The sequence below is a fragment of the Narcine bancroftii genome, chromosome 1 (genome assembly GCF_036971445.1).
Source record: "Narcine bancroftii isolate sNarBan1 chromosome 1, sNarBan1.hap1, whole genome shotgun sequence".
NCBI classification, from domain to species: domain Eukaryota; kingdom Metazoa; phylum Chordata; class Chondrichthyes; order Torpediniformes; family Narcinidae; genus Narcine; species Narcine bancroftii.
The window spans coordinates 480661466-480689184 of record NC_091469.1 but is presented as its reverse complement, the minus strand read 5'-3'; the positions used below and the strand labels follow the sequence as shown (position 1 = coordinate 480689184).

General features: G+C 45.9%; 1 protein-coding gene across 4 annotated transcripts in view; it reads left to right on the top strand.

Moving 5' to 3' along the window:
* The window catches only part of LOC138751916 (uncharacterized), a 116141-nt gene extending 94699 nt beyond the window's left edge, over positions 1 to 21442 (top strand). For 2 of the 4 annotated variants that reach the window (XM_069914866.1, XM_069914865.1), the window contains exons 7-11: positions 2224 to 2385; positions 4255 to 4391; positions 7394 to 7500; positions 9958 to 10355; positions 21123 to 21442. In XM_069914866.1, the coding sequence (XP_069770967.1) occupies positions 2224 to 2385; positions 4255 to 4391; positions 7394 to 7500; positions 9958 to 10355; positions 21123 to 21129 (811 nt within the window). In that variant the 3' untranslated portion in view covers positions 21130 to 21442. Of the gene's footprint in view, positions 1 to 2223; positions 2386 to 4254; positions 4392 to 7393; positions 7501 to 9957; positions 10356 to 21122 lie in introns of those variants that run through there. The other 2 variants (XM_069914869.1, XM_069914867.1) reach the window with 2 other exon arrangements.
* Positions 21443 to 27719: the final 6277 nt, after the last annotated feature.

Genomic DNA, 27719 nt, shown 5'->3' with positions numbered 1-27719 from the left:
GTATAGGAGTGGGATATTATGGTAAAGTTGTACAAGACATTAGTGAGGCCATATTTGGAGCATTGTGTTCAGTTTTAGTCACCTAACTACAGGAAAGATGTCAATAAGATAGAAAGAGTGCAATGAAGACTTACAGGGATGTCGCTAAGACTTGAGGAACTAAGTTACAGAAAGGATAAACAGGTTCGGACTTTATTCCCGGGAATGTCGGAGAATAAGGGGAGATTTGAAGGAGGCAAACAAATATGGGACTTTTCCCACTGAGGTTGGGTGAGACAAGAACTAGATGGGTTAAGGATGAAAATGGAAATGTTTAAAGGGAACATTGGGGGAACTTCACACAGAGATTGGTTGGAGGGTGGAACAAGATGCCAGCTGAAGTGCTGAATGCAGGCTCAATTTTGACATTTAAGAAAAATGTGGACATGTACATGGATGGGAGAGGTATGGAGGACTATGGTTCAGGTGCAGGTCAATGGGATGAGGCAGTTCATCACAAACTGGATGGGCTGAAGGGCCTTTTTCTGTCCTGTAGTATTCTATGGTTTTCTCATGAGGGGCATAGGTAAGGTAAATAGTTAGACATTTTACCAGAGAAGGGAAATCTAATTTTAGATTAGAAGCCATTGATTTAAGGTGAGGGGAAGAAAGTTTAGGGATGACGACAGAGGTACGTTTATTACACAGAGAGTGGTGGGTGCCTGGAAAGCAGATGCTGGAGGCTGGTACAATAGGGACATTCAAAAGACTGTTAAATAGGCACTTTGATTTAAAAAAAAAGAGAGGGTTATGGGTGTGAGAATGGAAGGATTAGATTGTGGGTTTCCATAGTTCGACACAACATTGTGTGCTGGAGTGTCAGTACTGTGCTCAAGTGTTCTATGTCCTATGTTTAAAAGAGACTCGCAGGGAATCTTCTTCATACAGAGTTTGGAGGGCATGGTTAGCACAACGCTATTAAACGCCAGCATTCCAGGATCTTTTCCGCCACTGTGTGTAAGGAGTTTGTACGTTCTCCCCGTGACCTCCACGGGTTTCCTCCGGGTGCTCCATTTTCCTGTCACCTTTCAAAACATACCAGGGCTGTCAGTTAACTGAGTGTAATTGGGTGGCACGGGCATCAATGACCAGAATTGGCTTCTACCATGTTGTAAGTAACAAGTTAAGATTTAAATACGGAAGGACCTGCCACAGGAAGTGGTAAAGAATGGTACAATTCAAATGTTTAAAAGACATCTAGACAGGTAAGAGGAGATGTAAGTTTTAGATGTGGGCCAAAACAAGGCAAGACCGGCTCAGGGAGACCACAGGGTCGGGAAGGACGAACTGGGCTGAAAGACTCATTTCCATGCTGTAACTCTCTATAACATGACAATACATCGAATAACAAGGATAGGAGATCATTTATTGAACAAGAAAGTCTGCGGACAGTGGGGTCGAGTGCAATACACAAAAATGCTGGAGAAACTCAGCAGGTCACGCAGTGTCCACAGGAAGTGAAGGGGAACCAACGTTTTGGGCCTGGGCCCGTCGTCGGGTATAAACAAAAAACAGATAGGCACCATAAAGTGGTGGGAGGAGGTGGGGGAGGGGAGGGAAGAGGAGGGAGGAAGGAACAGGTGAAAGAGCATGAGCTAATGGATGAGAGGTGATGGGGAGGGGGTAGAAGAGAAAACAGCTGAGAGGTGATGGGGAGGGGGGAGCTCTCTGATAGGAGAGGGAAGGGACGGGAGCTGAAAGAATAAGGAAAGAGAGAGATGAGGTGGAGGGGATTAACAGGAATTGAAGCACTCAATGTTAATGCCGTCTGGTTGGAGAGCGCCCAGAGGGAATATCTGGTGTTGTTCCTCCATTTTGCAGGAGGCTCGCCTGTTATTTTGCTGATGCCTCGACGAAGGTCTCAGCTCCGAAACGTTGGTTACCCTTCTCTTCTCAATGATGCTGCGTGGCCTGCTGAGTTTCTCCAGCATGCTTGTGCATCGCAATATCCTTTATTGGAACTGATATCAACAAAAATAATGGCACCTGGTCATGTTGGGTTGGTGAACGTTGCATGTTTGCAGAACTCACAAGTCAGGAGATGCTCTGGCTGTAACACAGATCGGGAGCCATCCTGGAGATGCTCTGGTGTATCCTGGATCGGGGCATCCCCCGACCTGACCTCCACTGATGTACGGTTTACTCCATCATTGCTGAGTCTGGTTTTCTTCTCTTACGCCTTAGCCCTGATTTTCTGGTTGATGCTGCTTTGCGTTCGTCTGTCTTCCCCTTCCCGCTGGTTGGCTGCCGGTGCTCCAGCTGCGTCTCCTTCTTCAGTAACCACAAGCTGACAAGCCGCTGGAACAGCCATGACAAGGAGATCAAACCACTGCTGCACCTCCAGAGGTGAGCTCTCAATTTGGTACACTTCCTTATTGGGTTTGCAAGTGTAGCTGGCTATCTGGAAGACAAATGGAATGGTGGCCTTCATTGCTGGAGGGATTGAAGTTAGGAGCAGGGAGGTTATGCTACAACTGTACAAGGTACTGGTGAGGCTGCATCTGGAGCACTGCATGCAGTTCTGGTCTCCTGACTTGAGGAAGGAGGGACTGGGTTTGGAGGTGGTGCAGAGGAGGTTCACCGGGTTGACTCCAGAGATGAGGAGAGATTGAGTTACATGGAATTTAGAAGAATGAGAGGGGGGATCTTATAGAAATGTATAAAATTATGGAAGGCATAGATAAGATAGAGATAGATAAGTTTTTCCGTTGGTGGCCATCAGGAGGTGGCAGTGAACCTGCTTGAACCGCTGCACCATGGCCGCACTGGCATGTCCGCCCATGGCATCATGCACTGCCAAACCAAACTGGAGGAACAACTGCTTATATTCTGTCTGGGCACTCCTCAACCAGTCAGCATGAACATCGACTTCAGTAAAACACTAAAGTCTGCAGACACTGTGATCGAAGTAAAAAACACAACGTTGGGGGAAACTCAACAGGTCAAACTGTACTTTACATAGCAAAGATAAAGATACATTTTGTTCAGTCCTTGATGAAGGGATCAAGCTGGAATTGTTGGTTATGTATCTTCTTTATCTTTGCTATATAAAGTGCACTGTTGGACCTGCTTAATTTCCTCCAGTGTTGTTTATTTTATTATTAACATCGACCTCCAGTTTCCTTATAATTCCCCCCCCACAGTCTCTCTCTTTCCCTAAAAGCACACAGTAAATGCTGGAGGAACTCAGCCTGTTTCGCAGCACCCTTAGGGGGTAAAGACGCTTCAGGCCTGAGTCCTTCTTCAAGGAATAAGCAAAGAACCAGAAGGTGTAAGAATAAAGTCTGAATCCTGTCTGGGCGAGGTGACCAGACCAATAAAAGATGCTAATTGGATATGACAAGAGGAGATTTTGGCTCTGTGAAAGGAGACAGAGGGAAAAGGGGGTGGGGGGGGAAGAGAGAGAGAGAGAGAGAGAGAGAGCTGGGGGAAAGGCGACAGGGGGAAGAAGGTTTGGGGGGGGTTTAATGGAAGTTGGAGAAATATGGTTCAGTACAGACTAGAAGGGCTGTAGGGGCTTGTTTCTGTGCTGTGGTGTTCTATGGTCCTGTTTCTGCTTATCCCAGGCAAAGGGCTCGGTCCCGAAACATTGGTTACCCTCTACTCCCTGTGGATGCTGTGTGACCTGCGCATTTGTGTATGAATCCACTGCAGTTCTCCTGATCACGGTGTTCCCTCAAGAGGGAATACCCAGGGGTTAGACCCTTTGGGATAGGAAAAGAGCGATATGGCCCCGATGCAGGTAAATGGGATTGTTGATAGGCCTCATGACTGGAGGGTCTGATTCTACACTGTACATTCATGTTTCATTTCTGAGAAACAGTGAATTTCCAGGCCCAGGTGTCACGGACACCTTCAAGGGAAACAGTGACAGATCGATGTGGAGGGGCATGGATTGTACAGCATGGAACAGGCCCATTGGCCCAACTCACCTATGCCAACCAATCTGGTATTTTGGGTGAGTCTCCTTTGCCTGCATTTGGCCCACATCCTTCTAAACATCTAACTAGGTTGGTAGAAACCAGAGAAGTCGGCACCAGATGCAGTAGATCACTCCCATGGATACACAAGTATTGTTTCAATTGAAAGGCCTAAAGGAAAATAAACTTGAAAGGAACAAAATATGTTCCTGTTTCTGGGGTGGTGTTCCTCTCTCACCGAACAATGTTATTTCTGAAGAAAGGTCAAGTGATGCATCTTCTGGTCCTCTCACAGACAGAAACTTCCCATTAACGTGAACGATTACGTGATTGGAAACGGCAACAAGTCAGGCACTGCTCGCTACATCGGCCATTTGGATGGTTCAGGGATGGCCAACGCGGTCTTTGTTGGAGTCGAGTTGGACGAACCTAGTGAGTATCCCTCCCTGGTCATTATTATTTTGGTGCACTGGGTTTAGCCCCAGTGCTCATTTGGGGTGGGTGGGAGCCCACAGAAAAATACAGAGGGGTGACTTCATCAAGGTGTATAAGATTATGAGGGGCTGAGATAGGGTGGACAGCCAGCACCTTTTTCCCCCAGGGTAACAATAGGAAATACCAGAGGACATCTGTTTGAGGTGAGTGGAGGAAAGTTTAGGGGAGACGTCAGAGATAAAGTTTTTTTTTTAACAGAGAGTGGTGGGTGTCTGGATTGCATTGCCCGAGGCGGTGGTGGAGGCTGGTACAATAGGGACATTCTTAGACAAGCGTGTGTGGATGTAAGAAAAATAGAAGGTTATGGATGCGAGGTCAGGAAGGGCTAGACTGTTGTGGAGTCAGTACAATATCGTGGGCTGCACTGTGCTATAATGTTCTATGTTCTAAACACAACAGATGGAGTGGAGAAATAGCAGATGGAGTTTAAACTGGGGAAGTGTGAGGTGCTGCTTGTTGGAAGGTCATGGGTCAGGGGAAAGTTGACAGCAAGTGGCAGGTCTCCTCAGAGCACAGATGGACTGAGGGAAGTTGCGGGTGAAATCTATAGCTCCTTGGAAGTGGTAACACAAGCAGATTCGGTAATAAAGGTGTGGTACAGGCCTGCTTTCATCGGTCAGGCATTGAGTATAAACGTGGGCAAGTCATGTTGCAGCTGTGCAGAGAGAGAGACAGTACAGAAACGGATGGGGAGAGGTTGGGGAGTGACCTTTCCCCCAGGTAGATTGTTTCTCTGGAATGTCGGAGATTGAGGAAGGACCTGATAGAAATTAATGAAATTATGAGAGGCTTGGATAAGATAGATGAGACACAAAGGGTGCTCGAGAAAATCACAGGTCATGCACCATCCATAGCAAGTAGAACGTTTCAGGCCTGAGCCCTTCTGATGGATGTTGATTGTCTACTTCCTGTGGATATTGCTTGACTGCTGAGTTTTCCCCATCCCAGCATCTGCAGATTTTCTTGTTTAACCAGGAGAGATAGGAGTGTTTTTCATAGGGTAGAAATGTCAAATACATTGAGAACATAGTAATAGGAACAGGCATCGGGCCATCCGGCCTGTCAAGACTGCTCTGCCATGGCTGATCTGGCTGTGGACTCAGCTCCACTTACCTGCCTGTTCCCCATAACCCTTAATACCCCTTTTCCTCCAAAATAATAACCCCGCGTCTGCGTGGGTTTCCTCTTACCCTTCACAACGTACAAGGGTTATAGGTTAATTGGGTGGCACAGGCTCATGGGTCGGAAAGGCCTGTTACCGTGCTATATAGGAACATAGGAACAGGAGTAGGCCAAAAATGGCCCATTGAGCCTGCTCCGCCATTCAATACGATCATGGCTGATCTAATTTATGACCTAACTCCATCTACCTGCCTTCTCCCCATATCCCCTAATTCCACTATCATGTAAAAATTTATCTAACCGAATTTTAAATATGTTTAATGAGGCAGCCTCAACCACTTCCCTGGTTAGAGAATTCCAAACATTCACTACTCTCTGGGAAAAACTATTTTTCCTCATCCCTGTCCTAAATCTACTCCCCCGAATCTTGAGTCTGTGTCCTCTCATTTTAGTTTCCCCGGCCAGCTCAAAAAACCTTCCTACATCTATCCTATCCATACCCTTCATAATCCTATATGTTTCTATAAGATCTCCTCTCATTCTTCTGAACTCGAGCGAATACAATCCTAGACGATTTAATCTTTCATCATAAGTCAACCCCTTCATCCCAGGGATCAACCTAGTAAACCTCCTCTGGACCGTCTCCAAAGCCAGTATATCCTTCCTCAAATATGGAGACCAGCACTGGACACAGTACTCCAGGTGCGGTCTCACCAGTACCTTATACAGTTGCAACATTACCTCCCTACACCTGAATTCAATTCCTCTAGCGATGAAGGCCAACATTCCATTTGCCTTCTTAATAACCTGCTGCACCTGCAACCTAACTTTTTGCGATTCATGCATAAGCCCTCCCAAGTCCCTCTGCACAACAGCATGCTGTACTTTTTCACCCTTTAAATAATATTCAGCTCTTTTATTTTTCTTGCCAAAGTGGATATCCTCACACTTACTAACATTGTACTCCATCTGCCAGACCTTTGCCCACTCATCCAGCTTAACTATATCCCTCTGCAGACTCTCCACATCCTCATTACAATTTGCTCTTCCAATTTGGTGTCATCCGCAAACTTAGCTACACCACATTCCTCCACAAGCTTCCTTGGGCAGAGAATTCCACGATTCTCTGCTTTCTGGAGAAGCAGTTCCTCATCTCTGTCTTAAATCTACTCGCCTGAATCCTGAGGATGTGTAAGAGAGAGAAGGAGAGAAGAGAGAGAAGTCTTGGCATGTATAAAGCTGATCACTTCCTGATGTAGATGTGGAGAGGACTGATAATGAGATCCCAGATATTGCGTGCGAACAATGATCGACAGAATATTTCCTTCATGTCTGCTCTCTGCAAGGGAGCTTCCAAAAGGATTCAGCGGTGGAACTCGGGCTCCAAGGCAGGATATGCCTTAAGCTATGTGGTTCCAGGTTCAACCAGACTTGCACTTACAAACTCATAGATCATTACAAGCCGTTTAGCCCACGATGTTGTGCCAACCTATGTAAGCCTCCTCCACAACTGTCTAACCCTTCCCTACCTCACACCCTTAACCGTCTATTTTTCCTACATCCATGTGCCTGTCCACGAGTCTGTTAAATGCCCCTAATGTACCTGCCTCCACCACCATCCCCTGGCAATGCCTTCTAGGCACCCACCATTTTCTGTGTAAAATAAAAACTTAGCTCTGATGTCTCCCCTAATTTTGCCTCATGGTGAGTTGGTGGAACAGACCACACTGATCTCCTCCAACAGTTATCACTAGGGCAGTAAATGCTTGGGTGTGTTACCCAATGTAAAACTTCTTAATTATCTGTTTGGATTTCAGGTGGAAAGCACGATGGCTTGTTTGAAGGAAAGAGATACTTTCAGTGTTACGAGAACTTTGCCATATTTGTTCCAGTGCATGAGATATTTTACGTTATAAATAGAAAGGTATGACGGGAATAAATGCAAGACAAAATTGTGACACTTGTGCAAATACAGGATTTCTAACATACCACAGCTCTTTACAGAGGGCAATGTTTTTGGAGACAAGGGGATATCTAAACTCATGATCCACCATCAGACAGAATTGCCGGGAAAAGCAGAAGATCAGATACCGTCCAGGGGTAGAAATGGTTAGGTCACCAGGACCCTATATCGACACATAGCTTCATCAAGGATTCCCACCCAAAACGTTGACTGGCCGAGGTTAGCTTAGTGGTTAGCGCAATGCTGTTACAGCGCCAGCAACCGGGGTTCAAATCCCGAGCTGTCTGCACTCCGTGTGTTCCGGTTTCCTCCCACCCTCCAAATCATACAGAGATTGCAGGTTGAATTGGGTGGCACGGGCTAGTCGGCCGGAATGGCCAGTTATCGTGCTGTATGTCTAAATTTAAATTTATAACCTTTTTCCCATGGATGCTGTCTGACCTGCCGAGGGCCTCCAAGCAATTCTTTGCATGCTCAAGATTCCAGTATCTGCATCTTTGGTGTTTCTCATGATACCTGAGGTTGAAATTTGGAAGAAACAGGGTGTGGGTGAATTGGAGTGAAGCAACCAGGAAGGGTCCAGGGGCCACCAGATCCCTCACTTGAACAGCATCCATCAGTTTCAAGACATCCTCAAGGACTTTCTATATAGCCAGAGGCACAAGGGTCTGTGGACACTGGAATCTGGAGCCACATTTAAACAACAGGTTGAAGTCCTTCATCAGGGTTTCAACATGAAGCATCGCCCAAACATTCTCTCTCTCCCACTGATTCTGCGCAGGCAGCTGAGTTCATCCAGCAAGTTGTTTTAGACCTAACTCAATTTTTTAAAAAAAAGTATTGTAACAAACATTGCATACGACCATCTGCCACAGGGAAGATATTATCAGGGTGAAAGAATGCAGAGAAGGTTTTTGAGAATGTTGCCAGGACTCAGGGGTCCGAGATATAGGGAGAGGTTGAGGAGGGGAGGCCTCTATTCCTTGGAATGCTCGAGGGTGAGGGACGATCTCATTAAAGCATATAAAATTGTGGGAGGAACAAATCAGGTGAACGCAGAGAGTCTTTTAGCCAGAATTGGGAAATCGATAACCAGAGGACATGGGTTTAAGGTGAGGGGCAGCCAAATTTAACAGGAACCTGAAGGGTTAATTTTTTTTAACACAGAGGGTGGTGGGTGCATGGAATTGGCTGCCGGAGTGGATGGTTGAGGCAGATGGTATTGAAACAAATTGGACAAATACTTGGAGAGGATGGGTTTAGTGAGCCAAATATGGGTGGGTGGGACATTTTGGCAAGTTGGGTTGGACGGCCTGTTTCCACACTGTGTGGCTCGATGACTAACTGCACCTGGTTGAGGGATAAATATTGGAATGTATCTCATCTAATTCCATGAGATTATTTACATCAATATGTGAGGGCAGAATGAGTTTAGGTTAATGTTGCATCTCAAAGCCTGGAGGTGACCTCCAGTTAGAGCCCAGAGGGTGATGGTTGGCAAATTACTGTTTTACTGGCTCTGTCACATGCAGGGTGATAACACTGGACAACAAAGATTTTGCTTTCTGAACACTTTTGGATGTATTTTATGGGTTTTAGGTTGTGGATCACAAAAATCACCTTAAAATTTCCTTTCACTTACCGTTTAGAGATAATCTTTTGTTGTGATTTTCTGTCATATTTTAAGATTATTAGTATGTTGTCCACAAAGCAAGCTGTGTTGGTCAGTCCAAGTATGCCTGGGTATGCATGGAAGGCATTTAAAGATGTTGTTGAGAATGTTCTTGGCAATTACACCCAGCTGATTCATAACATGCTTCAAGCCTATAAAACCATGAAGCGAAACATGTCGTTGAAAATTCATTTTCTGCGTTCGCACTTGGATTTCTTCCCTGCTGATCTTGGTGTAGTCAGTGGCAAACGTGGTGAAATGCTTCACCAGGACAATGCGGCCATGGAAAAATTGTATCAGGACAACTGGAATCCATCAATGCTGGCCAACTACGTGATGCAGCAAATCTGAAATTATATTTGTGTTCAGCTTGAAGTTGTCTATCATAATCTCCATTTTTTTTTTAAATCTGGAAGCAACCCTTTTGAAAAAAATTGTTGTCCAGTGTAATGCAGGAAATGGCCTTATTGTCCCTCTTTTTAGTGCACAGATATTTTGTATGTGTGTGTTGCCCAGAGAATTGACTCAGTGAGAAGTTAAGGGTTGTGTGTGCGAGGTAGGGAAGGGTTAGATTGCTGTGGAGCAGATTTACGTAGATCTGCACAACATCATGGGCTGAAGGGCCATGTGCTATAATATTCTATGTCCTAATATGGATCATGGACTGGTCACCGTGACCAGTCACAGTACAATTGCATTTAATGTTGGACTGAGAAATAACTAAGACCATTCACACTTTCACACAGCCAAAGAAATCGGTTTCGCCTCCAGCCCTGAGGTCAGTGCAACATCGGTATTCTCTTGGATGCCTCAACTCTCTGACCAACAATGCCAGGTGCTGGGGAGAACACAGCCACCCAGCCAGGAAGAAAAAACAGCATTCATCCAAGGACTCGAATGCAAGCAGAAGAATTCTGAGGAGATCGGGCACCTCTACCTCCTCCCGGACATCCGACGTGGCCGCAAACCCTTCTCAGGAAGAATGGAGCGACGTGAATGAGAGGACAGAGAAGGCAATGGTGTCCCCCTTGCAGCCCGCAATGAACACCCGGGCATTCACCATCACTGCAAGTCTACCTCCTGACCTCAGCCACTACAGACCAGTCCACGCACCAAACAGGGCCAGCCTCAGGAAGGTAGTGAGGTGAGTCCATTGCTGGATCTTCTAATTGTCCCTGAGGAAACTCACCTCCATGCCACAAACTTTGAGGGGCCAATTCTATTTCATCATGGGAGGATCAAGGAGTCCAAAATTGGAATGTTGGCCAGGACCCTGGTGTTTGATGTATTGCTTGAGTTTAGAAGAATGGGGGTTGGGGAATCTCACTGAAGCCTACTGAATGCTGAAGGGACTAGATAGACTGGACGTGAGGAGGATGTTTCCAGTAGTGGGAGAGTCTGGGACCAGAGGATACACCCTCAGAGCCAAAGGACATCCCTTTAGAACAAAGATGAGAAATTTCTTCAGTGGTGAATCTGTGGAATTTGTTGCTGCAGACGGCTGTGGAGGCCAAGTCATTGGGTAGATTTATAGAGTAGGTTGATAGGTTCTTGATTAATAAGGGTGTTAAGGGGAAAACGCAGGAGAAAGGGCTGAGAGGAAAACATATCAGCTAAGTAATGAGCTCAATGGCCTAATTCTGCCCCGTCATCTTCTGGTCTTTCTTCCTACAGTAAAACAAGTACTGGGGTTGTAGGTTAATAGGGAGGCATGGGTTCTTGGGCTGGAAGGGCCTGTTACTGGGCTGCATGTCTAAATTTAATTTAAAATGTAAAAAGAAATTCTATCCCTCACATCAGAATCACTGCCTTGATGTGGAAAACATTCTAAGTGGTTTGGGCTGATTTGTTTTATGGGAAGGAGGTAGAGGAGAATTGGAGGTCTTTTAAAAGTGAGATTTTGAGAGTACAGAATCTTTAGGTTCCTGTTAGGATAAAAGGCAGAGCCAAAAGTTTGAGAGAGCCGTGGTTTTCAAGGAAGATTAGAAAGTTGGTTCAAGATAAAAGGGAGGCCTACATTAAATATAAGAAACAAAGTATAAACGAGATGCTTGGAAAATACATGGATTGTAAAAAGAATCTTAAGAAAGAAATTGGGAAAGCGAAAAGAAGGTACGAGGTGGCTATAGTGAACAAGGTGAAAGTACATCCAAAGAGTTTTTACAAGTATGTAAATAGCAAAAAGAGAGTGAAGGATAAAATTGGGCCCTTAGAGAATCAGAGTGGACAACTGTGATGAGCTGGGGGAGATATTGAACGAGTTCTTCTCTTCAGTTTTCACTAGGGAAAAGGATATGGAATTGTGTTGGATGAGAGAGGCAAAAGGGGTAATTATGGAAAATGTAGGGATCGGGAAAGAGGGGGTATTGGAGCCTTTGAAGCATATAAAGGTGGATAAGTCTCCAGGTCCCGATGGGATTTTCCCCAGGACCTAGAGGGAAGTCAGGGAGGAAATAGCAGAGGCTGTGACAGTGATTTTTTTCAAAAGTTATCAGAGAGGGGGGCATGGCGCCAGAGGATTGGCGTGTTGCAAACGTGGTTCCTCTGTTTAAAAAGGGTTCGAGGAGTAAGCCTAACAATTATAGGACCTGAAAGTTTGACGTTGGTGGTCAGTAAGCTAATGGAAAGTATTCTTAGAGATAATATTTAAGTATCTAGAGAGACAGGATCTGATCAGGAATACTCAATATGGGTTTGTGTGTGGAAGGTCATGTTTGACAAATTTTGTTGAATTGTTTGAGGAGATGACTAGGAAGGTTGATGAGGGTAGATGTTGTCTAAATGGATTTCAGTAAGGCCTCAATAAGGATACACATGGAAGGATGATAAAGAAGGTTCAGGCGCTAAGTATTAATGTTGAGTTAGTCAAATGAGTTCAATGGTGGCTAGAAGGTAGATACCAGAGAGTCATGGTGGACAACTGTCTGTCAGGATGGAGGCTGGTGACGAGCGGTGTGCCTCAGGGATCGGTATTGGTTCCCTTCTTGTTTGTCATTCACATTAATGATTTGGATGATGGAGGGGTAAACTGGATTAGAAAATATGCAGATGATACAAAGATAGGTGGAGTTGTGAATAGTGAAGAAGGTTTTCAGAAGGACTGGAATGCTTAGAAGAGTGGGCTGAAAGATGGCAGATGGAGTTTAATACTGAGAAGTGTGAAGTGTTTAATTTTGGAAAAAAATATCAAAACAGGACAATGCAGTAAACGGGAGGGCATTGAAGGATGCAGAAGAACAGAAAGATCTAGGAATAATGGTTCATCATTCTTTGAAGGTGGAATCTCTTGTGGATAGAGTGGTAAAGAAGGCTTTTGATATGATGGCCTTTTTAAATCAAAACATAGAATATAGGAGAGTTGGGAAGTAATGTTAAGACTATTCAAAGCATTGGTGAGGCCAAATTTGGAATACTGTGTGCAGTTCTAGTCCCCAAATTATAGAAAGGATATCAATAAGGTAGAAAGGGTGCAGAGAAGATTTACTAAAATATTGCCTGGATTTCAGTATCTAGATTTAAAAGAAAGATTGATTAGACGAAGTCTTTATTCATTGGAGCGTAGAAGGTTGAGGGGGGATTTGATAGAAGTATTTAAAATTATGAGGCAGGTAGATAGAGTAGATGTGAATAGGCTCTTTCCTTTGAGGGTAGGTGAGATTCAAACAAGAGGTCACAAGTTAAGAGTTAGAGGGAAAAAGTTTAGAAGTAACGTGAGAGGGAACTTCTTCACTCAGAGAGCGGTGGCTGAGTGGAATGAGTTGGTTGCAGCGAATTCAATTTTGTCATTTAAGGAGAAGTGGGTAGGTATGTAGATGTGAGGAGATTAACCATATAACCACTTACAGCACAGAACAGGCCAGTTCGGCCCTACTAGTCCATGCCTTAGCAAATCCCCACCCTCCTAGTCCCACTGACCAGCACCCGGTCCATACCCCTCTAGTCCCCTCTTATCCATGTAACGATCCAGTCTTTCCTTAAATGTAACCAATGATCCCGCCTCGACCATGTCTGCCGGAAGCTCATTCCACATCCCCACCACCCTCTGCGTAAAGAAATTTCCCCTCATGTTCCCCTTATAATTTTACCCATTCAATCTTAAACCATGTCCTCTAGTTTGAATCTCCCCCTTTCTTAATTGAAAAAGCCTATCCACATTTACTCTGTCTGTCCCTTTTAAAATCTTAAACACCTCTATCAAGTCCCCTCTCAATCTTCTACACTCCAAGGAAAAAAGCCCCAGTCTGCACAACCTTTCCCTGTAACTCAGACCCTGAAATCCTGTCTACATTCTCGTGAACCTTCTCTGCACTCTCTCTATTTTGTTTATATCTTTCCTATAATTTGGTGACCAAAACTGTACACAGTACTCCAAATTTGGCCTCACCAATGCCTTGTACAATTTCATCATAACCTCCCTACTCTTGAATTCAATACTCCGATTTATGAAGGCCAACATTCCAAATGCCTTCTTCACCACAACATCTACCTGAGTATCAGCCTTGAGGGTACTATTTACCATAACTCCTAAATCCCTTTGTTGCTCTGCACTCCTCAATTGTCTACCATTCAATGTATATGACCTATTTAAATTTGCCTTTCCAAAATGCAGCACCTCACATTTATCTGCATTAAATTCCATCAGCCATTTCTCAGCCCACACCTCCAGCCTTCCTAAATCACCTTTTAATCTACGGTAATCTACCTCACTGTCCACAACACCACCAATCTTTGTGTCATCCGCAAACTTGCTTATCCAATTTTCTACCCCTACATCCAGATCGTTAATATATATAACAAATAATAGTGGACCCAGGACCGAACCCTGAGAAACTCCACTAGTCAACGGCCTCCAATTGGACAAACAATTTTCTACTACTACTCTCTGACACCTTCCATCCAACCACTGCTGAATCCATTTCACTACCTTCTTATTTATACCTAATGCCTCCACCTTTTTTCCTAACCTCCTGTGGGGAACTTTGTCAAAAGCTTTCTTTCTTTGGCTTGGCTTCGCGGATGAAGATTTATGGAGGGGGTAAAAGTCCACGTCAGCTGCAGGCTCGATTGTGGCTGACAAGTCCGATGTGGGACAGGCAGACACGGTTGCAGCGGTTGCAGGGGAAAATTGGTTGGTTGGGGTTGGATGTTGGGTTTTTCCTCCTTTGTCTTTTGTCAGTGAGGTGGGCTCTGCGGTCTTCTTCAAAGGAGGTTGCTGCCCGCCGAACTGTGAGGCGCCAAGATGCACGGTTTGAGGCGATATCAGCCCACTGGTGGTGGTCAATGTGGCAGGCACCAAGAGATTTCTTTAGGCAGTCCTTGTACCTCTTCTTTGGTGCACCTCTGTCACGGTGGGCAGTGGAGAGCTCGCCATATAACACGATCTTGGGAAGGCGATGGTCCTCCATTCTGGAGACGTGACCCACCCAGCGCAGCTGGATCTTCAGCAGCGTGGACTCGATGCTGTCGGCCTCTGCCATCTCGAGTACTTCAATGTTAGGCATGAAGTCGCTCCAATGAATGTTGAGGATGGAGCGAAGACAACGCTAGTGAAAGCGTTCTAGGAGCCGTAGGTGATGCCGGTAGAGGACCCATGATTCGGAGCTGAACAGGAGTGTGGGTATGACAACGGCTCTGTATACGCTAATCTTTGTGAGGTTTTTCAGTTGGTTGTTTTTCTAGACTCTTTTGTGTAGTCTTCCAAAGTCGCTATTTGCCTTGGAGAGTCTGTTGTCTATCTCGTTGTCGATCCTTGCATCTGATGAAATGGTGCAGCCGAGATAGGTAAACTGGTTGACCGTTTTGAGTTTTGTGTGCCCGATGGAGATGTGGGGGGAGGCTGGTAGTCATGGTGGGGAGCTGGCTGATGGAGGACCTCCGTTTTCTTCAGGCTGACTTCCAGGCCAAACATTTTGGCAGTTTCCGCAAAACAGGACGCCAAGCGCTGAAGAGCTGGCTCTGAATGGGCAACTAAAGCAGCATCGTCTGCAAGGAGAAGTTCATGGACAAGTTTCTCTTGTGTCTTGGTGTGAGCTTGCAGGCGCCTCAGATTGAAGAGACTGCCATCCGTGCGGTACCGGATGTAAACAGCGTCTTCATTGTTGAGGTCTTTCATGGCTTGGTTCAGCATCATGCTGAAGAAGATTGAAAAGAGGGTTGGTGCGAGAACACAGCCTTGCTTCACGCCATTGTTAATGGAGAAGGGTTCAGAGAGCTCATTGCTGTATCTGACCCGACCTTGTTGGTTTTCGTGCAGTTGGATAATCATGTTGAGGAACTTTGGGGGGCATCCGATGCGCTCTAGTATTTGCCAAAGCCCTTTCCTGCTCACGGTGTCGAAGGCTTTGGAGAGGTCAACAGAGGTGATGTGGAGTCCTTTGTTTTGTTCTCTGCACTTTTCTTGGAGCTGTCTGAGGGCAAAGACCATGTCAGTAGTTCCTCTCTTTGTGCGAAAGCCGCACTGTGATTCTGGGAGAATATTCTCGGCGACACTAGGTATTATTCTATTTAGGAGAATCCTAGCGAAGATTTTGCCTACAATGGAGAGCAGCGTGATTCCCCTGTAGTTTGAGCAGTCTGATTTCTCGCCTTTGTTTTTGTACAGGGTGATGATGATGGCATCACGAAGGTCCTGAGGCAATTTTCCTTGGTCCCAACAAAGTTTGAAAAACTCATGCAGTTTGACAAGCAGAGATTTGCCGCCAGCCTTCCAGACCTCTGGGGGGATTCCATCCATACCTGCTGCTTTTCCACTTTTCAGTTGTTCAATTGCCTTATATGTCTCCTCATGGGTGCGGACCTCATCCAGCTCTAGCCTTAGGGGCTGTTGAGGGAGCTGGAGCAGGGCGGAATCTTGGACTGAGCGGTTGGCACTGAAAAGAGATTGGAAGTGTTCTGACCATCAGTTGAGGATGGAGATCTTGTCGCTGAGGAGGACTTTGCCGTCTGAGCTGCGCAGCGGGCTTTGGACTTGGGGTGAGGGGCCGTACACAGCCTTTAGAGCCTCGTAGAAACCCCTGAAGTCACCAATGTCCGCGCTGAGTTGGGTTCGCTTGGCGAGGCTACTCCACCACTCATTTTGGATCTCTCGGAGTTTGCGCTGAAGATGGCTGCATGCGCGACGGAAGGCTTGTTTCTTCTCTGGACAGGACGGCTTTGTAAGGTGAGCCTGGTGGGCAGCTCGCTTCTTTGCCAGCAGCTCCTGGATTTCCTGGCTGTTATCGTCGAACCAGTCCTTGTTTTTCCTGGAGGAGAAGCCCAGTACCTCTTCAGTGGATTGCAGTATGGTAGTCTTCAGCTGATCCCAGAGGGTTTCAGGGGACGGGTCCGTGAGGCGGATTGCATCCTCGAGCTTTGCTTTGAGGTTTGCCTGGAAGTTTCCTCTCACTTCGTCTGACTGCAGGTTTCCAACATTGAACCTCTTTCTAGGGGCTATACTGTTCCTGGGGTTTGGCTTGAAGTGAAGGTTGAGCTTGCAGCGAACCAGCCGGTGGTCAGTGTGGCATTCCGCGCTGGGCATGACCCTGGTGTGGAGCACATCTCGTTTGTCTCTTTCTCTCACCAGGACGTAGTCCAGGAGGTGCCAGTGTTTGGTTCGGGGATGCATCCAGGTGGTCTTAAGGCTGTCCCTCTGCTGAAAAAGGGTGTTTGTAATGACAAGCCGCTGTTCTGCGCAGAGCTCCAACAGGAGGCGCCCATTGTCGTTGCACTTGCCGACACCATGCTTGCCCAGGATTCCTGGCCAGGTTTCTGAGTCTTTGCCGACGCGAGCGTTGAAGTCGCCAAGGATGACAACCTTGTCGGCTGTAGGGGTGCGTTGAATGAGGTTGCGCAGGTCAGTGTAGAACTTGTCCTTTTCTGCTGGTTCTGCCTGGAGGGTTGGAGCATAGACACTGATGAGGGTGTTGCGACGCTTGTTTTGAAGGGGGAGTCGCATGGACATGATCCGGTCCGTGTGGCCTGTCGGGAGGTTTTCGAGTTTGGAGGCAATGGAGTTCTTGACCATGAAGCCTACACCAGAGAGGCGTCGTTCATCCAAAGGCTTGCCAGACCAATAGAGTGTGTAGCCTGCGCCGCGTTCTTGGAGGCTGCCTACATCTGCCAGGCGGACTTCACTGAGAGCGGCTATGTCGATGTCAAGTCTGAGGAGTTCATGTGCAATGAGGGCAGACCGACGTTCAGGTCGGTGGCTGTCAGCCTTGTCTAGCATGGTTCTGATGTTCCAGCATGCTAGCTTGAGTTTGTGAGCATCTTTTGAGGGGGAGGACGTGGAGGGGGAGGACGTGGACCTGTCCTCGGGCCTGCGCATGTGCCGTGGCCAAGCAAGCTGGGACGTGGCAGCGAGGTCCTTGGGTCGTAGGTTTTATATCGGAGTGGCCTTCTCCTATGCAGTTTTCTTACCCGGGCTGGAGGGGCCTGCCTCCCCTCCTAGGTCGGCCCATACTGCCCGGACTGGGGCCGCCGCCTCCAACACTCTGCCCGGACCGGGGCCGCCGCCTCCAACACTCTGCCCGGACCGGGGCCTCCGCCTGCCTCACTCGACCGAGGCCGGGGCCGCCGTCTCCCCCTTGCTCCTGCCCGGATCGGGGCCGCCGCCGCCTACCCTCTGCCCGGACCGGGGCCGGGGCCGCCGCTGCTCTCCCTGTGCCCAGACTGGGACCACCGCCTCCAACTTTCTGCCCGGGCCGGGGCCTCCGCCTGCCTCACTCGACCGAGGCCGGGGCTGCCGTCTCCCCCTTGCTCCTGCCCGGATCGGGGCCACCGCCGCCTCAAAAGCTTTACTAAAGTCCAAATAGACAACATCCACAGCTTTCCCTTCATCAACCTTTTTTGTAACCCCCTCGAAGAACTCAATCAGGTTTGTCAAGCATGATCTACCCCTGACAAAACCATGCTGATTACTCCCTATCAATCCTTATACCTCCAAAAATTTGTAAATAGCATCCCTCAGAACACTTTCCATCAACTTGCCCACCACAGACGTCAGACCTACAGGCCTATAATTCCCAGGTTTGCATTTGGACCCTTTCTTAAACAGAGGAACCACATGCGCCACCCTCCAATCCTTTGGTACCACCCCCGTGGCCAGTGACATCCTAAATATCTCTGTTAATGGCCCCACTAACTGTCCACTAGCCTCCCTGAGTGTCCTAGGGAATATTTTGTCCGGTCCGGGAGATTTATCCACCTTTATCTTTTTTAACACAGCCATCACTACCTCCTCGGTTATCCTTATATGCTTCATGACCTCCCCACTATTTTTCTTTACTTCAACTGGTTCAACATTTTTTTCCCCGAGGCAAAGAAATCATTCTAAATTTCCCCCATTTCCTCAGACTTCTCACTCAGCCTACCCTCGCTATCTACAAGGGGTCCAATTTTATCTCTCACTAATCTTTTACTTTTAATGTACTTATAGAAACCCTTTGGATTTATTTCTACTCTGTCAGCCAAAGCCTCTTCATGCCTTTTTTTGGCCTTTCTAATTTCTTTCTTAAGATTCCTTCTACACTCCTTGTAGTCCTCCTTCAATTTCTCAGCTCCCTGCTCTTTATACCTCTTGTACACCTCCCTTTTTCTCCTAACCAAATTTCCAATATTGCTCGAAAACCAAGCCTCCCTATGACTTTCAGCCTTTCCTTTGATCCACACTGGGACATAACTACTCTGTACCCTCAAAATTTCTTTTTTGAATATCCTCCATTTTTCATTAACATCCTTACCTGAAAATATCCAGTCCCACTCAATACTCCCCAAATCCCTTCTTATTCCTACGAAATTTGCTCTTTTCCAATCCAGAACCTCAACTTGGAGGGTTATGGGGAAAGTGCAGGTAGGTGGGACTAGAGATCACTTAGATCAGTACGGACTAGAGGGGCCAAGATAGCCTGTTTCTGTACTGTTATATGGTTATTGGTTGAAATGGTCTAGTGGGATTTTATTTGCATTGAGAGGGTTAGAAGTTTTAAGCCTCCTTCGAAAGAAAGAATATGAAACACTGCAGCAATATGAAACACTCCAAAGTGTGCCAGGGTGACAGCCCAGACAATTCTCCAATTCTGGGGCGGGAATCAAACCAATTGATTCGTGTGAGAGCTCTCAACTGAGCCATGATGTAATCCAGATACTTGGCAAGCCCATAAAGCCTCAGGCCTGGAGTTTGTTTCAAGTGTGTACTTGGGTTAACAATGGCATGGTTGGGTACACTAATTGAACTCTCAATTTCCTGCTTCAAACCGTATCTTCTTCGCATACCATATGAACGAACATGGAGATCTTGGGGTCCAGTCTGTGGATTCCTCAAGGATGCCGCACAAATTGACAGGGTGCTTGGGGTGGTGCCCTTGAGTTCAAGGGCCATGAAGCAGTGTTGCAGCTTGATAAAACTCCAGTTAGACCACACTTGGGAGTATTGCGTCGGGTTCTGGTCACCTCATTAAAGAAAGGAAGGAGACACTTCGGCAAGAGTGCAGGGGAAATTTATCAGGACGTCGCCTGGATTGGACTGTTGAAGGATGAGAGGTGACGTAATAGAGGTGTGTAAGATATTGAATATTAGATAGGGTTGACACCTTTTTACCGGGTCAACAATAGCAATCTGTTTAAGCTGAGTGGAGGGAGCCTGGAATACATTGCCACGGATGGTGGTGGAACTGGTACAATAGGGACATTCAAAAGACTCTTTCAACAGGCACATGATTGAAAGAAAAATAGAGGGTTATGGGTGTGTGATAGGAAAAAAGATCGTTCATATACATTGGCACAAGCTGAAAGGCCTGTACTGTGCTGGACAATGATTTGTGTTCTGTTAGGACAAGACTCGTATTACAGTTTCTTCTTTGGCTTGGCTTCGCGGATGAAGATTTATGGAGGGGGTAAATGTCCACGTCAGCTGCAGGCTCGTTTGTGGCTGACAAGTCCGATGTGGGACAGGCAGACACGGTTGCAGTGGTTGCAGGGGACATTTTGTCTCTTTGCAAGCAAAGCAAAATTAGATATTAGGGTGGCATGGTTAGCGTAGCGGTTAGCACAGTACTAGAACCGGGGTTCAAACCCCTGGCTGTCTGAAAGGAGTTGGTACATTCTCCCCGTATCTGCTCTGGTTTCCTCCCACCCTTCAAAACATACCTGGGTTGAAGTCCATTGGGCAGTACAGGCTTGTGGGCCGAAAGGGCCTGCTACTGTGGTGAATGTCTAAATTTAATTTAAAACTGCTACCTCACACCTCCAGTGGCTTGGGCTCGATCCCGACCTTGGGCACTGTCAGTGCGGAGTTTGCACATTCTCCGAGGGTGCTCCACATCCTAGGTCGGTCAGTGAATTGGTCTCTGTAAATTGCCCTGAGCGCATTGATGCAAGTGTTGGGGGGCAGTCGCAGAAATGGAACTAGTAACTGGACGTCATCATAGACAAGGGCTTATGTGCAACATGACAACTATTAGTTGAGGTGTGCATGTCCAAATCAGAAAGGAACTGGTCAGTGAGCCCGCAGATGTGGTACACGTGAAAACACAACACTGGAGAAACTCAGCGGGCCAAACAGTGGACTTTATAGAGCAAAGATAAAGAGACATAACCAATGTTTCAGGCTTGAGCCCTTCATCAAGGTGTAGACAAAATGTAGACAGGCACCCAAACAAAATGGTGGGTGGGAAAGGATAGGAGCACAGTACTATAGGCACGAGGTAATAGGTGGATGAAGGAGAGCACCCCAGCAAACAAGGGGAGGTGGGATGGGTCTGTGAATGGAAAGGGTAGGAGGTGGAGAGCTGGAGGAAAGAAGACAGAGGAGGGATGGGGAAGAGAGGGAGAACAGGGAGTGGGGTAGCGGAGAAGTCAATGTTAATCCCATCCTGTTGGAGAGTGCAGGTTTGGTAGTGAAACTGAGAGCACTGTTGTTGGCTTTTTCCCACAGGCGCTGACAATGGATAACGAGCACCAGAGCACGTAGTCAGATGATTTCCATCGAACTGAAGATTATCGGGACTCTTGGTTTCCCAATGGCATGCCAATGGCCTTATGAGCAACACTGAAACAGATTTGCACCTTGTAGACCTTGGGCTTGCGGTTGTGGGCCCAGCAAGTAGCATTAGTGAACCTGCACTGACAATCCCAAAATGGATTGACTCCAGAACTGGGTAGCACTGTTAGCCACATTGTCACAGTTGACTGTAGCATGTAATTTTGCTGGTACGAATCTGCATGGAATAAAACCTGGACTGAAATCAGACAGAACTGTGTGCTTGATTTCTGTGATGGACTGATTTCTGTTCGTAGCATACTAATTATTTTTGTTTGTTTTTCCAAACATAGTATCAGTGTTCATTGGATGAAACTGGTTATTTCAGCCCATAATCTCTTGCTCCTGGAAGAAGCTGAGAGGGTGGTTGGGCTTCCAAGGCTGTAATCTAGTGAGGATATATATTGAGAACCTGGTTGTTCTAGGGTAGGACTTTATTCCTTGGAGCACAGAAGAATGAGGGGAGATTTCACTGAGGTATATAACATTATGAGGGGTACAGACAGAGTAAATGCAAGAAGACTTTTCCCACTAAGGGTAGGTGAGATACAAACTAAAGGACTTGGGTTAATGGTAAAAGGGGATAAGTTTAGGGGGAACTTCTTCACACAGAGAGTGGTGGAAGTGTGGAACGAGCTGTCAGCTGAACTAGTGAATGCGGGCTCAATTTTAACATTTAAGAAAAGTTTGAACAGGTACATGGATGGATATGGTCTGGGTGCAGGTCAGTGAGACTAGGCAAAGTATTAGTTCAGCACAGACTAGAAGGGCCTGTTTCAATGCTGTAATGTTCTATGGGTGGGAGGAGATTTGTGGAGTATGGGCTGACTATGTAGTGTTAGAGTAGCCAAAGAATGCATGGTATAGACAGTTAATGTGAGGGCATCATGTTTTTTTCACCCAGTGAAACATCTATTTGATTCTGCTAACAGAAAAAAAAACTGTCCTTGAAACTGGAGTAGGCACTGGAGTATTAAGAACAAAAGGATAGTAAGGCACAAAATTGAAGATCTGAGTGGTTAGCTTTGTATGGAGGATTTTATTTTTTAAAACAGCATTGTTCCAAAAGTAACCCTGGAAATTATAGGTCGGTGAGCCTGACATCAGTAGTAGGTAAATTATTGAAATGTGTTCGAAGAGATTGAATATACAATTATTTGAATAGCCAGGAAATGATTAGGAGTAGTCAACATGGCTTTGTGCGTGGTAAGTCAACCATGTTTAACCAAACTTGTAGAGATTTTCGAGGAGGATACCAGGAAAGTTGATGAAGGAAAGGCTGTGGATGTTGTCTACATGGAGTTTAGTATGGCCTCTGACAAGGTCTCACATGGGAGGTTAGTCAGAAAGGTTCAGACGTTCGGTATTCATGGTGAAGGAGTGAACTGGATTCGACAATGTCTGGATGGGAGAAGCCAGGCAGAGAATAGTGTTGGATGATTCCTTCTCACCTGTGACAATGGTGTGCCTCAGGGAGCTGGATGATAATTTGGTAAATTGGATCAGCAAGTTTTCAGATGACACTAAGATTGGAGGTGATGTGGACAGCGAAGAACTTTTTCAAAGTTTGCAGAGGGATCTGGACCAACTGGAAAAATGGCAGATGGAATTTAATGCAGACAAGTGCATTTTGGAAGGACAAACCAAGAAAGGACATACACGGTGAGTGGTTGAGCACTGAGGAGTGCAGTAGAACAGAGGGATCTGGGAATACAGATACACAATTCCCTGAGAGTAGCATCACAGGTGGATTGGGTTGTAAAGAGAGCTTTTGGCATATTGGCTTTAAGTATTGAGTACATGGGTTGGGATGTTATGGTAAAGTTATATAAGACATTGGTGAGGCCAAATTTGGAGTATTATGTGCAGATTTGGTCACTTAACTACAGGAAAGATACCAATCAAAAGATTGAAAAAGTGGAGAGAAGATTTGCTAGGATGTTGTCTGGACTACAGGAACCAAGTTTCAGGGAAAGGTTAAACAGGTTTGGAATTTAATTTCTGGAGTGTAAAAGAATGAGGGGAGATTTGATAGAGGTATTTAAAATTATATGGGAGATAGATAGTGTAAATGGAGATACAAACCAGAGGACATGGGTTAAGAGTGAAAGGGGAAAAGTTTAGGGGGAACATGAGGTAGAAGTGCAGAACGAGCTGCCAGCCGAAGAGGTGAATGCGGGCTCAATTTTAACATTTAAGGAGAATTTGGTCAGGAATATAGACGAGAGAGATACAGAGGGCTACGGACTGGGTGCAAGTCAGTGGGACAAGGCAAAAAATAGTTCGGCACTGACTCGAAAGACTGAAGCGGACTGTTTCTGTACTTTAATGTTCGATGGTTCCAGGAGTCAACAATATAGGGAGTGTCATCAAGCCCACTGCAAAAGGAAATCCTTGGGGCATGGAGAAAACAGAAGGAGCGGGTGGGAGCAGCGGCACCTCCTCAACTCTGTTTTAAATCTACTTCCCTGAACTTGTGTACCCACCTCTAGTCTCACTGCCAGTGGAAACAACTTCCCTACTTCACTCTCATAATTTTGTTTCAAAAAGATCCCCCACCCCTCCCTCTTCGAAACCTCCAGCGAGCCGAGTCGCACGCTACTCAACCTCTCCTCGAAGGCTAACCCCTCTAATTTCTGGATTCAACCTGGCAAACCTTCCCCGCCCCACCTGCAAAGTCAATGCTTCCTTCCTCAGGTAAGAAGGCCAGAACTATGCCTTGTACAGTTGCAGAAGAACCTTCCTGCTCTTAAATTCAATCCTTCGAACAATGAAAGTCAAAATCACTAACCAGAAAACTAACTTCTGCAATGCGTGCAACTCGCTTCCTTGCCTGAATTAGAACTATTCAGCACAGCCAGAAATGACTTCTGTAACATCCATCTCCATTTCACAGGCATTGTGCGTTCCCTTTGTGTCCTCTCCTTCACCGATGTCCTTCACTGGCATTGACATCCCCATTGAAGTCAGACTCTGGTCTGCCCTCTCCGACCCACTTCAGAAAGAGTCTGAAGCATCAACAGAAACTGCCCCAAAATGCTGGATCTTTGCTTTTATTTCAGATTTCCAGCATCTGCAGTAAATTGACTTTCAATTAAGTCCAAGTTGAATAAAAGGGTTGGAAACAAATTCTGGGGGCGAAAGGAACGGCAACAATTAAAAGTGAAAGCAGAGAATTTCAGATTCTTAAAAGATTAACAACTTATTGTTACATATAACAGCACAGTACAGGCCCGTCAGCCCACAATGTTGTGTCAACCCATTTTCACCAACCAAAAACAACTAAACCCTTTCTACCTCATAACCCTCTATTATCCACATGCCTAAATGTCTCTAAAATGTTCCTATTGTTTCAGCCTCTACCACCACCCTTGGCAAGGCATTTACTGTGTAAAAAAAAAAGCTTACCCCTGATGTCTCCCCTAAACTTCCCTCCCTTCGCTTTGTACCGATGCCCTACAGACGTGTGGCGGAAAGTTTGCTGACTGACTGCAACATGGCCAAGTATGGGGGCATCAATACCTCCGATTGGAGAGCCCTGCAGAAGGTAGTGGGCACAGCCCAGTACATCACAGGCAAAACTCTCCCCACCATCTACATGGAACGCTGTCATCTTAGAGGACCAGCAACCATCAAGGATCCATACCACTCATTGCTGCCAGCAGGAAAGACATTTAGGTGATTCGGGACTTGTACCACCAGGTTTAGGAACAGTTGCTATCCCTCAGCCATCGAACTCCTAAACAACAAACTCGGTTTTTTTCCCCACGACTGTTAAGTATAAATTTTGCCTGGCCGGCAGGAAGAAGAATCTCAGGGTTGTATGTGATGACATGGATGTACTCTGCCAATAAATCTGGCAATGGAAAAGAGCTCTGTGAAATTATGGTTTGGGACTAAGGAGGCATAAGTATGATTGGTGTGGCAGCTCGCCCACGCATCAGGCAAACCGGCTTAAGGATTCACGGGCAAGTCTGCGGCAGATCTGACTGAAAGAGCTCCAGGTGCGGGGGAAAGCCCTCAGCTGACGTCAGTTCCGCCCCGCAGGTCGCGAGGGCTGCTGGGAGAGGGTTCTTAAGCATGCGGGTTTCGAATCAGTAAAGCAGTCGGTTCAACTCACCTTTGACCCTGCATGGTCTTTCGCTCGCTGCGTGGCTAGCGCAACTGCAATGGATTAATCTGGTACTACAAATAAAAAATAGGATTATTTTGGTGGGGGCACAGAGACGTAGATCATTGCTGTAAAACAAAATCTAGATGAAAAGGAAAAAATTATCTGACTTACGCCACTTCAGTAGAGAGAATACTTTGTCAAAGGAGTGAAATTTGTTTTGCATCTGGAAATTTAATTCATAACACTAATCGCTGACAAATAAAATGCGAACACTTGAATATGCAGATCAGCTTACAGAATACAAGTCGTAATAATCTATGCATTTTAGAGTCACACAGCATGGAAATTGGCCCTTCAGCTCATGTTGACCTAAATGTCCCACCTGCCCGACTTTGACCTATATCCCTCAAAATATGTCCTATCCATGTGCCTGTCCAACAGGGGCATAGCCAGGTTCTAACATTACCACTCAGGAGGGTTCTTGCTGGTTTTCAGAGAGAGATTCCTTTTCCAGGACATCTGCAACTGATTCCTTCTCAATCAGTCTTGTTGACAAAACTTGCCCCTGTCAGGGTTCTCCAGATGATCCTCTTTCTTTCAGGTCACCTTTCAGACCACCAATCTTCTCCGTTGATCAGGCAGCCTTCCAAAGTTTGCCAGCTTGTCCTTCTGGAACTGATTTCTGTCTCTTCTCTCTATGTTTCACTCCCTCCCTCTCTGAGAGCAAAACTCTTCTCCTCTGCCTGCAAAGATCACATGATCTCCCAGGCAAGCTGCAGTATTCTGCAACCTTGTTGCTTTCTGCAAAATAGCACTCTGCAAAAGTCCTGCAAATATTCTGTGTTTTAAAATGTGTGTGTGTGTGCAAGCTGCTTTAACAATTCCTCCCAAAGCACATCTAAATACTCTGTCACACTATGCCTTGTATAAGAATTGCTTGATACCGGTGAACTTGGAGGAATGAAGTGAGATTGGACTGTGAATCAAAGAACTTTTCTGAACTTTTATACACATTACATACACGTGCACTTAGAATTAGAAGGGGGTTAAGTTGATAGTAATAAATTAATGTTTGATCCTGTTTTTATGTTTAGAAAATTAAAAGTATCTTTTGTTCAAGTAACCATTTGTCTTGGTGAATTTCTATTGCTGCAGGGTTTTGGGGTCCTCTGGGTCCATGACTGTACAATTCTGGATCTTGTAGAAAATCCACCTTTATGATATTTTTCAGAATGTCCCCCAGGTCCTCCCAGAAGAATATCACTCTTGTACAGAGCCAGGTTGAATGGATAAAGGTTCCGATCTCCACACTGCACGTAAAGCACATTTCCGAAATTTCTGGTTTGGATTTATGTAAATTTTGTGGTGAGGTACAGTTGATGTTAAGAAATCATATTGCACCATGACTGCTGTCATGCTGTCCTAACACAGGTTTGACCAGCACCACTCGTGAATTGTGCTCAAGTCCAACTCCCACCTTTCCCTTGCCTTTTGTAAGCCCGGCTTTAGGGCCTCACATTGGAATAGGAGATACATCATAGAAATAAATTTGCATGTATTCCCCCTTTGAATTAGAATCTCCATGCCACTACACATGGGTAGGGCCATAGATGGTTCCAATTTATCCCTTAAGAAAGATCTTAACTGAAGATAGAGGAAGGTGGTTTTATTCGACAAATCATACTTATTCCTCAGCTGTTCAAATGACGAGTTGCTCCCGTTCATAACAATCCTCAATACACCTGATCCCCTTCTATCACCAGGTGTCCAGGATCTTATTATCCAGAGTCATAAGTATTAATTTGTTCTGGGACAAGGGTGTTGTAGGATATAACCCCACCTTTAGCCCGATACATTGATTTATATTTTTCCATATCTGAATCACGTTTTAATATGGGGTTATCGGTTTCCCTTGATATCAATTCAGGGTCCCACTGATATAAACTCTCCTGCTACCTTTTCTCCTACCGTGTGCCCAGGAGGGGGTACCACCTCCCTCATAGAGAAGCCATAAACCTCGAATGGTCACCCAATAGTATTTTTTGAGGTCTAGTAATTTCAGTCCTCCCAGTTCATAATCCCATCAACTTTTCCATGGAGACCCGAGCCACCTTACCATTCCACAAGAACCTCCTGACATATCTGTCGAGCACCTTAAAGAAGCCCAGGTGCAATGGACCAGGCAAGAACCCTGCCACCAAAGTTATGACCAGGGTTTTTTGTCTATCCAAATTCCTCAATATTCCGGAGATTCTACCTTTATATATTCATGTCTTTTCCCGGAAGTATACTGCATTGCTGAAGCATTTTGCAGACATATCCAAAAATTGGATTGGTCTTCCCTCTACTGCTGATTCAGTTCATCTGTGGGGAAATCT